At 46.8% G+C, this 13,775-nt stretch overlaps 1 protein-coding gene across 1 annotated transcript in view; it reads right to left on the bottom strand.

Moving 5' to 3' along the window:
* SHANK3 (SH3 and multiple ankyrin repeat domains 3) overlaps nt 1-13,775 on the bottom strand; it is a 372,381-nt gene that overhangs the window by 140,648 nt on the left and 217,958 nt on the right. Inside the window, exon 13 of the mRNA XM_041123382.1 lies at nt 10,260-10,373. Within this exon, the coding sequence (XP_040979316.1) occupies nt 10,260-10,373 (114 nt within the window). The remainder of the gene's footprint in view (nt 1-10,259; nt 10,374-13,775) is intronic.

Raw genomic sequence — 13,775 nt, 5'->3', positions numbered from 1 at the left:
TTCTGCCCATGCTCCCGTGTATTCATGTGCTGCATGCATAACTCCAGCTGCGACAGCAGTCAGCTGCAGAAAGCTCAACACACTTTTCCTGTTCTGTCAGGGAACTGTCACCTTATGAGCGGCCAGATGGGAAGAGTCATCTCTCTCCAGCCAAGAGACCATGGTAAAAGCAGACACATTTCATTTTAAGCTGCAGATCTACTCTTGCCACCACTCTTCATGTGGAAGTAAACAGCTAGAAGGATAGTACAGGAGATTGTGTCAAAGGCTTTGATGAAAGCCAAGGTGTACAACAACCACCAGTCTCTCCTTGTGCACAGAGCCAGCCACCCCAATGCAGAAGGCCATCAGGCACGCCAGGTGCAATTTGTCTGTGGTAAGTCCATGCTGGTCATTCCATGCTTTTGCTCCTCTGCTTCCCTCGCTCCTCCTGTCCCAAGCTCGGAGCTTTCTTCAGGTTGCCTGTCTACCTGGGCGAAGTCCGAGTACTGAGTGCATGGTGGCTGGGTCACGCACAATGACTTGGTAGGCAGCAGGCCAAGAAGGGCTCCAGCTCAGTTCATGCTGAAGTCTCTCCCCAGGATCGTTAAGTGTACGGACTAAAGCAGGGACTGAACTCAAAGTCAGAAGGTGAAACGCAGGGAGTCACAGCAGGGCAGTTTGCAGCACTTGCGCTGCTCCCCAGCTGCGTCTGGCGTGCGAGCTGTCACTCAGTATCCTCCGAGAAAGCCACCTCTGAGCTTGTCACCAAGTGCAGGCGCTCATCATGCAGCGCCGAGGTGCAGATCCACTCCCAGTGCAGCTGCAGTGGAGCGTTTGCATGTCCATCTTCTCACTGATTGTTCTGCAACGCCACATTGAAGAGCTGGAAAAGTGAAAGAGAGACCTTCCTTCCCACAGGGGCTCTCGGGATGGTGCTCCAGCTCCTGAGGCTGGGCTTGTGCTGCTTTGACTCCCAACCTGCTGCGCCAAGGCAAATGCCTCCTTAGGAACTCCTTCCCCCCATGCAGGGACTCTCAAAGAGCCTGCTCAGAAAAGCCGCAGTGTTCAGACTTGGTGCTCGCTGCTCAGGCACGGCTTCTCCTTTCCAGCCCTGGGAAGTTTAGCTGACTGAATTTTTTCCTTTCCTGCTGTCCGTACTTCCACTTCTATTGCAGTCTTTCTTGAAAAAGCAAGGTATTTGTCAAAAGCAATGATTGCTAAGTTACAACAAGGTACATGGGTGCTACATGTGAACACCTACAACCAACAAGACCCAACCCATCCAAATGGCCACAGGGGACATCAACAGCATCTCGGCTGCAGGACTACAACTCCATGCCATCACTCTACACACCATCCAGTCTCCCTGTGGATGAGGCTATATTCCCCCATTAGTTCAATACCACCCCAGTCTCACTTTAGGATAGAGCTCTCCAGAGGAGGATCACCATTGGTCAAGGCAGACTCCGTAACACACCAAGAAAACAAAATGAGAAGGTGGAATAGATAACCTGTGCCTTCACATGCAGGACACACAGAGATAAAGCTATAAAATGGGTACCATAACAAAACAAGCCGACCTCCCCAAAGGCTGGTGCAGACCTCCAGGAGGGAGACGATCAATTCACTGCAGGAAATGAGAGCGCTGTATTTCACTAAGGTACCAAAATCCTCCACAATCGTCCTCCTCTGCAACCTACGCATTTACATCACCTGAGGTTGGCATCAGAGACAAGTGAAGAACAACAGTGCCCTCTACCAAAAGAAACAGCCAACGACTTCTGCAACCTCCCGTCCTGAGCCCAAGCAGCCAGGACAGAAACAGCCTTGCTCTGCAAAGGAAGCAGGGCTCAGGCTGGGCTCTGGACGATGTGGTCTGGGTTCAGACCACTGGGGCCGAGCATGTACACCAACACTTCATCCTCCTCAGTGGTGATGTGTTCTGGTGCCTCTGATGTACCAGGCTGGAAAATACTTGACTCTCTTACACAACACGGGAATGGATGATTCAGGAACAGTGATGCTAGTCATTTTTTTAAATCCTGTTGTTACACCATCTGCTCCTCCAATATCTACGCTGGCCACTAGGAGAGACAGTGAGGGGACAGGCCCAGCCAACAAGATGCTCTCACTATTAGACTTGTAAATAATGTGAAGTACCCAACAATTGTTATTACAATTTTGAAACATTTCTTACACAAGAAACTCATTTCTTGATCAAATGGTGGTTCAAGCTCCTAATTCTTTCTTCAGAAAGCCTTTCCACAATGGGAAGATGCGGTAACACTTCCGCCACCTCCGCTGCTACCCGCAGGTACCAAGGAAGTAACTAAATACATGCCCGTCATATGAGGGGGGTGTATTCCACCCTTAAAATTATTTTCCTTTTCTCAGAAAAAGATGAAATGTCAGAGACTAAGTCCACTAGGAACTCAGTTAACACGGTTTCACGTATTAGTAATTTAAATGCTATGACGATGGAAAACTGGACATCTTGCCACAAATAAATGGGCAGACAAGGAGCAGTAAGGAGAGATCTCTGCCATGCAAAACAAACAGTTCCCTGGACACCACTGACTCCCACATCCTTCCAGAGGAATCAAAGCAAGATAAAAAGGAAAAAAACCCGTTAAAGAAGATACTTGTGCCACAGTTATTGCACACCCAGGATTAGCCATAGCTCTTAGTCGGTCCCAACCACAGCCGGCATCGGCGCCTTCCCGGTCTGCACAGCTGTGCCCCTTTGTCTCCCAGTGCCGAAGTCCTGCCCATCCTTCGAGAAGCCCTGTCCTGGAGAGCTGGCCTGTCTGCAGCGCGCCCACCTCCTGGCCCTGTAACCGTCTGAACCGGGGGACTGCCAGAGCATCCCAGGTCTCTGCTGCTTCCGAGGGAGGAGAGAGCTGTACGTCCCTGTACGGTGGGGAAGCAGCTGCAGGAAAACCCAGACCCCATGTCTGCAAGTGCTCTTCAGCCCACCAGTTCAGATGCAGCCTAATTAAGTTTGCAAAGAGCTTCCCTACATTTCTCTCCGCTAAGGCAGACTTGTACGTGGAAGCAGATAAACAGCACAGAATGTTTCCTAGAGGAGACAGTACAGCCTCTCTCCAAACAAACACTACTTGCAAGAGGCAAATAGTAGCAAGGTGATACCCAACAGTCTTGGATTTCTACCAAGGCCGGGTTCCAGGCTTGCAGTGCACGGGGAGCTTATGCTCCGTTCTCACACCTTCTCTCAGTCCACGGACGAGTTACTGTGACAACAGGCTGCTTGCACATATGCATCGAAGCATTTAGCACATTCTGCTTCACACACCCAAACTTGTCCTTTAATTTCTGGGTGTCACTTCCTGAGAGATCAGCATGCTCTGTACAGCAGGTGAGGTCTGTTCCACCACTGAAATCAGGTGGGAGAGACAGTCAGGGTCTGCCACAAAAGGTAATTCTGAAAAATGCAAGGGAATGAGGGTCAGGGGAGAGAGACATGATAGCTCATGGTGAAATGAGCCCAAATTGGACACTGACACTACCACAGGACTGCCATATTTCAAGGTGTAATACGTAAATGCACGTTTTACAGTGCCTGCAACCTATCCCAAACAGCTATTTTGTCTTAACTACAGTTACCAAACGTTCCTCTGCAATTTTAACCAAAGCTGCAGGTCCTTCTCCCAACATTTCCCTGGACCACAGACTCTGGACTACTCTGTAACTAACCCAAAGCAAGAATGAGTTGTGTTCAAAGCAGAGGCACAGGCATTCCAGTGCCAACTTGAGCAGAAAGTTGTCCAAAAATTGACAAACTAGGTCCCGAAAAATTAATACTCATACTTAATTCCATATTTTGCAAATACTCCCTAATGATATTACTGAGATTTGTGTGTGCAAGCTTAGCATGTAGTACAGAGTTACAGCCCTACAAGCCGCTACTCAATACCCATCCAAGAAGGGATCCCACCGTTGAGGCTTCGGTTCCTCACCAAGCACATGGAGGCTGCCCACACTTTGAATTTCTCTTATTAGAGCAGCACAGCTCCCAACAGCAAGCCTGTGCACACAAGGAGAACAAGACCGATGTGAATCCAGTTTCCTGCAGACAGTGATCAGAATGACAATCAATTCCAGATCAGATGTTAACAGCTCCTTGTGCCGTAGCATTAACACCTCCCACACGCTGGAAATGCCTTGTACGAGACATCCCAGGCTCACATCTGCCTTGTTCGCAGACACATGACGCTACAGTCATCTCCTGAACCACTAATATGCCTCCTCTTGTTGTTTCAAGAAGTAAAATGTTAGCGTGTTACCACCGAGAAGATTTTCTGTTAAGTGCAAGATCCTATATTTTATCTTACTGAATTTCATGCTATTTCTGTTATGCCAACTCATCCAGCTCTGAAAGTGAAATGTTCTCACCTCATAAGACGTCACAAGGAAACATTAGCAGTACATTTCAGTTTACTTTTGGCCACAGCTATTAGTGAAAGCATTTAACAGGTGAAGCTGTTAATCAGCTAGTGACAGATGACAAATTTCTAGTACTCCCCCACATTTCCTCCAACTTTACTAATAATTTCCCACATGACACTGTCCTGAAATCCAAGCAAACTGGAACAACGGCATTTCCTTAGCCAACACAGTCAATCAATCTCCTTTAGCACAAAAACGTTCCTGGATAAACACCATTCTGTCCTACCCCTTTTCCCATCTTCCTCCATTTCTTGCTTCCTTCAAAATCTGTTTTAAAGACTTTTATCCCTGTGAACTCACGAGCACCTTAACCGGGCTTGCCCAGAGCGCTCCCACACACAAGGTTCACCGTTACCTCATTGAAATCTTTGCTAATGTACCAGTAATTTTCCCTATTATTTTTTCAGAAGGCTGGTGTAATTTGTTTGTTGGGGGCTGCAAGGGCTGGGCTGCCCCCAGAGGGAGGTGGGCCAGGAACCCAGGAGACCCCACAGGGCAGGGGCCTTGCTGGCCATGACTCGAGCAAGGCCAGCAGGACAGACCCAGAGATGGTGACCACGTCCAACCAGGAGTCCAGCTCATAAGGCCCTGCACAGCAATGGGGCAGGTCTCAAGACAAGCCACGAAGCTTATGTGGAGGTCGGGCTTAAGGCCAGGTCTAATGATCACTGGGCATGAGGCAGGTCTGAGGTCAAGCTGAGAAATCAGCCCATGGGTCAGGATTTGGATCAAGAGCCATGGGCATGACTATGACTGGAGACAGGGACTCCTCCAACACAGTTCAGGCAGGGACTGAAAGCCGCAGCTTAAATGGAGCTCTTGGGACCAGTGGTGTGGGAGGAGACCCCAGGTGAAGCTGGTCAGGGACATTAAGACATATTAGTGTCCTCAGGGCCCTGATACTGTTCTCCCCAGCCGGCAGTATCAGTCCTGCCACAGCCCATCCACCCAACATTGTGCCTGTTTTGACAGGGAACTGTTCTGGTAGATTTGGACCTTTATCTAATTAGCTTTGATCTTATCTCATTCCTATTGCTTAATAGCTCTATATCCTCTTTCCTTACTCTTTTATTTGTACAGCTGAAGAATCTACTATTACTCCTCTTAACATTCTCAAGGTCTAGCTCAGCCGAGTTTTTGGCAAGTTGCTCTTACATTTATGTTTTCAGATCCCCCTGATACAGACTTTTTTTTGCAGATGAATCCTAGTCTTTGTTCTTTGAGAGCTTTGCTTATTCCTAGAGGCCTCGGGACAATGATATTTGGATTCCCTACCTGCAAGATTTCTCTTTTGCCAGGAATACATATTAGGGCAGGTTTTTGTAGCTTTGACTGAAAACAGTCCCTCAAAATTCCACCTCTATTTTAACGCACTGAAGACAGTCGATTCCATTTACTTCACTACATTTTTCTTCTTTATTAAATATAAAAATCTAGACTCTATCCTTATTACCAGGATATCTTACACTATCATTGTCCAAAGCAATGTAAAGGTATATGTTTTTGTCCTATCTCTCTGTTTCTGCACACACACTCATGCATCACACACTCTTCCTACCCTCAGTTTTACCCTTACCTTTACCTTTCCTTAAAGCACAGACATGCTGCTCTGGCCTGTTCTCACCCGTTAACAGCTGTTGGACCGACCAAATCACTTGGCTCAGCATCTTCCCCTCTGCACTCATGAGCTGGCATTTCTATTCCAAATACCTCAGCCTTATCTCACTGCCCACCATCACTTCAATCAGCAGAGAAGACAGCCTCTTCTCAGAGCAGTCTGCCTGCTTTGCTGTTGCTTTCACCTGTCCACCGGCCTCCTCTCTTGTGCTCCTTTAGGCAAAGATATGTCAACGTCTATCTGATTTTCCTCCTCTTGTACTAAAACTAGCCATGCAGATAGCAGCCTATCCAAATAATTTCTTGGTTTAAAGCCACTTTGATTTCTGAGGGACCAGATGTTTGGGTAGAGTCCCTTGACCAAGCGCTCCTTCTCTGAACACTTTCAGTAGCTGAATAGCAGGTGACTTACCAGCAATGGGAACCACAACTCACGTGTGCCTGGGGCATCACCACACCAGGCAAAGGGCTTTAGCTCCAGCACAAGCCACAGGGGCATGTGCCTCCTTCCCTCGTTGATGATGCACGTCAGGCAGCTCACGCTCAGTGACCTGGTACTCTCTAAACCCTAAACTACATGGTCCTTGGGGACATGCTGAGGAGGAGAGGAAGGAGAATGGGAAGTAGACATACATATGGGCTGGACATGCTGAAAAACACTCACTGACAAACCACCTCTTTTTCGGTTTCATTTTACTCAGAGCCCTACATGCATTCACACTGTGAAAGACCATCTTCCTACATCACTTGGGAGACAGATCTGCAGTCTCTCAGGTACAAGTGCTGCCCACCCATGGTACCTGGTCACATACCCAGGTGACTCTCCACAGCACCTCTGCAACCATGAATGAAGCTCCAGGTGGCTGCTTGACAAGCAGGAGTGGGAGTGCAGTCCCACCCGTCTGAAGTTCCACCAGTGCCTCCGCCCAGGGAGGCAGAGACATTCCTGTGCAGAATCACTACTGCACCTTGAGATCCGAGGGGAGGCACTCCCACTGCCCAAAGGCAGGTCTACACACCATCATCTCATTGTGGATCTAGAGACAAGGAGATTTGACTAGCTGGTGTTTGCATGCAGGTTCTTACACCCACAGATCTCAGACTACCGACAGCTGGGAGGACCACTTGATGAGCTTGATCCTCTATTGGCAGAACGACAAGGCCTGTTCAACCACATGGAAGGCACAAAAAGATTAATTCCCTGAATCTAATAGAAATGTCACACCACTTTCAGTAGGATATAGGGTATGGTGTTAGAGGAGGTGCAGAGAGGAATAAAAGTGTGTAATGAAGTGATGGGATCGATAACTAGAACTGGGATCTCCTCTCGGGATGTCAGGATGATAGAAGAAGGATCAACTCTATGGGAAGATGGGCAAAAGCAGAGTTCTCCAACTCAGTAGGGCCAGAAGAAATAAATTTAGAACATACAGAAGGTTTGAGTTATTTACCAAAGAAACTCTATTTAGGCTCCAAAGGATATCAGTTCCACGGACAGGAGATATCTAAGGAGACCCTCACTGGGAAGTGAGAAACTTAAGTTTCTGCCTTGGGACCTGTAACAGAGGTGGGCAACAGGACATCTTCCTTCAGAGTCAACAAGCGCTGCAGTGTCTACGAACTGGGACCTGGGAGGGAAGTGCTGACCCAGAGGCACCCTTAGAGAAGAACTTGGCTCATTTAGGTAGATCAATATGCAGCTCATGCCCTTTTCCCTCAAAGCATGAAAATACATGCAGGTTAAAGGAACATCCTAATACTGTCTCCAAAATGTCAACCCTGAAAGTTGCGCTCTCTGAATTTCAATGAAGATCACAATGAATTTCCTGATCTGCTGTCATCCTTGTCACAGTCATCTGCAATCTGCTCCAACAAGAGTCTAGTCAGGTATCTGCCATGCAACCCTGCTACTTTCCTCAATCAATAAACACAGTTGGAGATGTCTGCAAGTCTGATGTGGCTTTGTTCCCCAGCAAAGTATAGTCAGGCCAAACCCTTTCCACCAGTGCATAGCCCAATCAGCTGTTAGGCTATACTTAAACTCAGAAGGTAGACACTTGCCTTTCTTTGATCTTGATGAGAAGTGGCAGAGCAACATCATGTCCATACAGCTAAACTTTCTTCTGTGCATAAACATCATGGCCTTATCCAAACTACCTTCTGCAAACAATCTGTACCTGAAAACTGTGCCCGAGCTTTGTCTGGAACAGTAAAAGTCGGCAAAAGCCAAAACCACACTAGGGGACATGCCAACAACTAAACAGTATGGACAACTGGAGGAAAATGCTCATACCTCTGCTCCAACTTTAGTATCTAAGCACCATCTGTTTTTCACATTTCACCACACAACTTCAATTTAACCCAAACACGTAGCATTCTCCAAGAAGGCACCCAGCAAACATGAACTCCTGGATACAGGAAAGGCTTATAAACCACATCTATTAGTCTATTCTCTTTTTTATTTAGCATCACAAAAGGACAGGGCAAACAGCCCCTGCACACTGAGATGGCTCCAGAGTACAGCTCCAAAGCAGCATGAGAGGGAGGAAGGTGGAACCTTCTCAGTGGAAGTCCCAACGCATCAGATCTAATCACACCGAAAAAGGAGCAATATCCCATTCAAGTCTTCACTGTCATCAAGCGTTTCCCATCAGCACAACAGAAACACATTTGCTTCACTTCTAACGAGCCCAGAGTACAGCTGAGTTCACAACACCACGCTCAGACAGGAGCCTTCTCTGGCCAGGAGAGTGGAAAGGCAGGGGTGACCAGCGCAGTAAGATGAAGCACATACAAAGATAATTTGAAGGAAGAATACAAATGAGCATTGGGAACACAATCTGGAACTGCAGACTGGAGAGCTAACAGCTGAACCAATTCAGAGGCAGGGGGAGAAAAGCTTTGCTGATTAGATCCTGCAGTGTGCAGGTTCATGCTGCTACCAGTGGAGTTCCACTGCCACTACACCCTCCATGGCCACAAGACCAGGTCCCAAAGGCACCTAATATTTCATCCACACTGAACTGACATGCAAGTGTCCCAGAGCACATGTGACCTGCCACATACTCATCACAGCAGACACAGAGTTAGTGGCTCACTTATGGAACCCAAGCATCCTGTAAGGAGATGCCTAAGGCTGCAAACATATACATTTAAAACTCTCAGGAAGGACTGGGATTAGAGAAAAGACAAGACTTTATAAGTGGGTTCAGGCTTCCACAAACTAGTTAAAACTAGTTGCTGTGCAAAACAGAGAAGTATATTTTATTGATTTTCTTTTCTCTTCTACAACTTTGTTTCCAACTTCACAATCAAGGTTTAACTCTCACTTACCAGAATCCACCTGTGTGAATTTTAAAGCTCATTTAATATGCAAAGTGAACTTCACTGAATCTGTCAAATCAGGGCTACTTCTCTCTTAAGTAATACATTGGAAGAAAAAAAAAAAAAAAATCCAGACGTTCTCTTCAGTTGCTTTCCACTGGGACAAGTTCAGGCCTATCAGAAGTGCTTCCCACCCAGTCCTCAGGCTGGGAGAGGAACGCTGCCTGGGCAGCTGTCAGTGGCAAGGGGTAAGCTGTGGGGATATACCCCACAACAGCAGGACACCCATTAAGTCACAGTGACCTCCAAGAACACTGTACTGTTTGGTGCGTGCAATCCACAGCTCCTCCTGACACCACTGTTCTCCAGGAACAGCAAATTCCTGGTAGGTGGTGACTGGTACTGGAGACTGAGGGTCAGGAGTGCCAGGGCTGAGTCACAGCCATTTTTAATATTTTCTGTTGGACTAGAACAAATGCATGCAAATTACTGTTTTCTTTTGAAGTCTCCTAAAATGTAATGCAGGATTGGAGGTTCAGATCAACAGTCACACTCTCTTGCTTCATCACTCACTGTTGCCTGCAGAATACCCTGCCACTGCAGCAATCTCTGCAAAAGGGACCAATGATTGCTCTCCTCACGACAGTACCACACACTTACCATGGATCAGTATGTCTACTACTGGATAGTAATGCACTCAGTAACATAAACCAACACCTTGAGATATAATTCTTCAGATGCATCCATCACCCATTGCAAAGAATGGGCAAACTCAGATACTGCTAGAAATTTAAAATGAGTACTTCTGAATTTCCAGGGCTGTCCAGTGCATCTGCTGAGAGACACTCAGATCTAAGAAAACAGCTTACCTTGCCGTGGATCATACTGTCGCATCTGCACCTCCTCAACACATTCTGCCGGGAACCAGCCAGTCCTTCCTTTCACGGTTCCTTCCCAAAAGCCACCTTCGCCAATACTCAGCACTGTGGGAAGAAACAAACACGTAAGTGAGAATGAGCAGGGCTCCCAGAAAAAGGGAAGGCCGGAATGACCATCATATAGTGTTAACGCAGTGGAAAGACAAAAGGGCAGAGCACAGAAAATTTTCTGGGGTCAGGTGTCGTCTGGAGGAAGAAAGCACCTCAAGAAACCTTCAAAAGCTTCTTTCACCCACATCCAGAAGAGAGACAGTGTAGACAATGGCCTTCATGCAACCATCTGCTGCGAAAATGAAACCAAACTGGTAGCATCCATCTTTGTAAGAAGAATTGTTAATGGGGGACCCAGACATAACATAGGTTTTGGTAAAACCATTTCCTGGAAACATGCTACTTACTGCAACTTCTGACATCCTCAGATCAACAGAGAAGTAACAGCCCCATAAGGAAAATGAGGTGCAGAGAGGGAAAGAAATTGGCCAAGGTGACAACACAAGTCACTCTGAGTGCTGGGGTGTCCTGACTGGCCTGTGTTCAAAAAACCAAGAGCTGTTTCACTCTAAATGACACAGCAAACAGGAAGGTACTTCACTGTCACAGCAAAATTCTCCCAACCCATTAAGCCTTGTTTTTACTTGCTCAAAGGTTAGAGAAACAGAAAGGAAGTGTTGAAATGTGCTCTGAAGATTAAATGAATTCAGAGTCAAGGAGATTTTAACAGAGAATCATATCAGGAGCATCCTCATTAAACCAGGGAACTATCAGCTTGAACTCCTCACCAAGTGCCAGCTGAAAAAGATGGTTTTCAGGTAGCCAGGATACAAACTACTGAAGAGCTACAGACAAAACCAGCACTTCTGATTACACCTGAAGGATGAACTGGGGTCCAAAGCAGACTAGCCAGCACAGTTCGAGGTTACAAAACAGTTTGAGGTTTCTGCTATGAAAACCAGTGCCCGCAAATGAATGTTTGATGTCAGCTGTCATCTCCTAGTTCACTGCAACTGGATCCCCCACACCTTATGCTAGCAGGCTCTGCATGAAAGATCTGGATTGTTTTGGGACATTTAAAAATGCATCAGATATGACCATTACATTTCCTATGGCCTCAGAGAAAATGACTGCCATTCCCAGAGCACCCAAGAGAACAAAAATGTACAGTGCAAGAGAGAAAAAAGGGAGGTGAGAATCATTATGAAATCTTTCTGGATATTCCCCATTTATATATTATATCCAGAGTGCCTGGATATTACCCCTGTTTTATCCAGAAAATGGCTGATGCACACCTCTCACTTTAATTCAAGCACTTACAAGGCAAATTAATTGCACCATCCTGATCCAAGGAACCAGAGAAGGAGAGCAGTTACGTATGTTTTCAGGTTACTGTGGCTCACAATGCTTTCCTAACTCTTTGTAACACAGTGGTCTCTCGAACAGATTGTGAATTAATGTGTTCGATGTAATCTACAAAATGCTACAGATCAAGAGAAACTGCTGCACATCACCCCAAAGTGGTAAGCTTTTGATACATCCTTTGAAAAATATAATGGTGTAGCATTTGTAACAGCAATTCATTTGACATCCCAGACAAAAAATAAACAGAAGAATCGGCATTCTGGGGGCCCTGCTGTCAACAGTCTCAAAAGTATTCCCTCAGCATTATCTGGATAACAAGTTCTTAAAAACAAGCCCACCACATCAAGAGATCCCCTTCATTATCACAGAGACGTGGGGTTCCTTGAGACTTGTTTTGAAACTTCAGGAGCCGTTATAAAACCCCTCGGTACAGAGAGGGGACACTAAACTGGATTCTTAAGCTCCTCAACAAATCTCTGGACAACAGGTGAAGGAGAAGGCTGACATCATGCCTATTTTAAACTTGCATAATCTTATCTTACGCTTTTTTCCTATGGCTGTTTCTCCAACTTTGTAATCGTGACTTAACCTTGTGGCTTTGATAGCAGAAACTTCATCTTCATTTTAAGCTTGCCTACGATCTGAAAGATACTCAAGTGAATGTGACAGTTAAAGAAAGAGCCACTTCTCCCAGAGGCAGAGACCGCAGGTTTGCAGGCAAGTCTCGGGACCTGACCCAGCACAAAGGCAGTGACCTCGGAGGCTGCTGGATGCTCCCTCCAACCATCAGGCAGGCCCCCATAAAAGATGAGGAGCCTCCTGTGGCTGATTACTGAAAAGGCCCTTTGGCAACAGTCTGACAGTGATGAGGCAACCAGCAAGCACGGGGAAACCTTACTGTCTTGTTCTCCTAAGGCTGCACTCCAACCAGGCAGAAGGAACAGAGCTGATCAGCACTTATTCAGCACTAGATGCAAGAAACCACCAAGCAAATGAGACCACTGGTACGACATGATCCCCAGCAACGAGATCTTCGATCCTCAGTAGGAACAGCTCTCGATATAAACTCTTTGATAATAATAAAATTTCTACCACAAGGCTATGCAAATATCCTACGGCTGTGCGTGCTGTCAGAGCCACACAAACAGCAATTATTGCTCATCTTCACCATAGCACAAGGATTCTGCACAACTCCCAGTATCCCAACGCTCCTCACTTTTTTACCTATCACCTCAGAATGGGCTGGGCACTCTGCAGAAAGCACAAAAATGCCTGGTTTGAAAAGGTAAGCCCCCAGTCCCAAAAAGCCATCCTTTCAGATTACCTCCCCATGAAGACACTTCCTCCTACAGCTGAAACATGGTGAGGCATCTGTCCTGAAGGCCATAAAGGGCCGTGGAGGCTAGCACGTTTGACTCCTCTCTCCTAGATGTCTCTGCTTCACCACAGCATGGGGAGGCAGAAGCACTGCGCTCAAATGACTAGACTGTTGCCTGTCACCTCTGCATCATCCTGCTGTCCTCCGCTACCTCCCAGCATCCCTCCCTGCACCTTCTTCAGCATTCAGGCTTCATGCGTGTTAGCTGCACTGCTTTCTGCCCCAGCTGGTAATCTCTACACAAATCACTGTGTAATTAGCTCTCTTCATTAGTGCAGTGGTGCCTTCCAAGTCAAAGACCTCTGAGGAAAATGGAAACTCACTCCTGCTGCTCCTGGATGTTCACCACCCACCCCAAGCAACATGCAGGGCTGGAAGGGAAAGCTGTCCTTCCCAGGTAAGGCAGACAAGTGCCAGTGGTGGGAACACAACATAAGGCTTAACTCCCAGTTGGCAGATATACGGGACTTTCAGCTCAGGAAAAAAGAGCGTGCGATTACGCACATGGCAGCACACCTTACCCCCGACATGGACTACAGTCCTACTGCCAGGCTGGGATTTCTATTGCTGGTAATTGAGTGGACAACAATTTCTTTTTTCTCCCCCCCCCCCCCAATCAGTTAACAAATAAACACCTGAATTACTATGGTATTTGATACCCTGACTGGCAGAAGGCACAGACACATCCACACTCTACCATGTGCTGCTACCTT

Source organism: Aquila chrysaetos, chromosome 5, assembly GCF_900496995.4.
Source record: "Aquila chrysaetos chrysaetos chromosome 5, bAquChr1.4, whole genome shotgun sequence".
NCBI lineage: Eukaryota > Metazoa > Chordata > Aves > Accipitriformes > Accipitridae > Aquila > Aquila chrysaetos.
The sequence above is the reverse complement of the archived record's forward strand: the minus strand, read 5'-3'. Positions and strand labels throughout refer to the sequence as shown.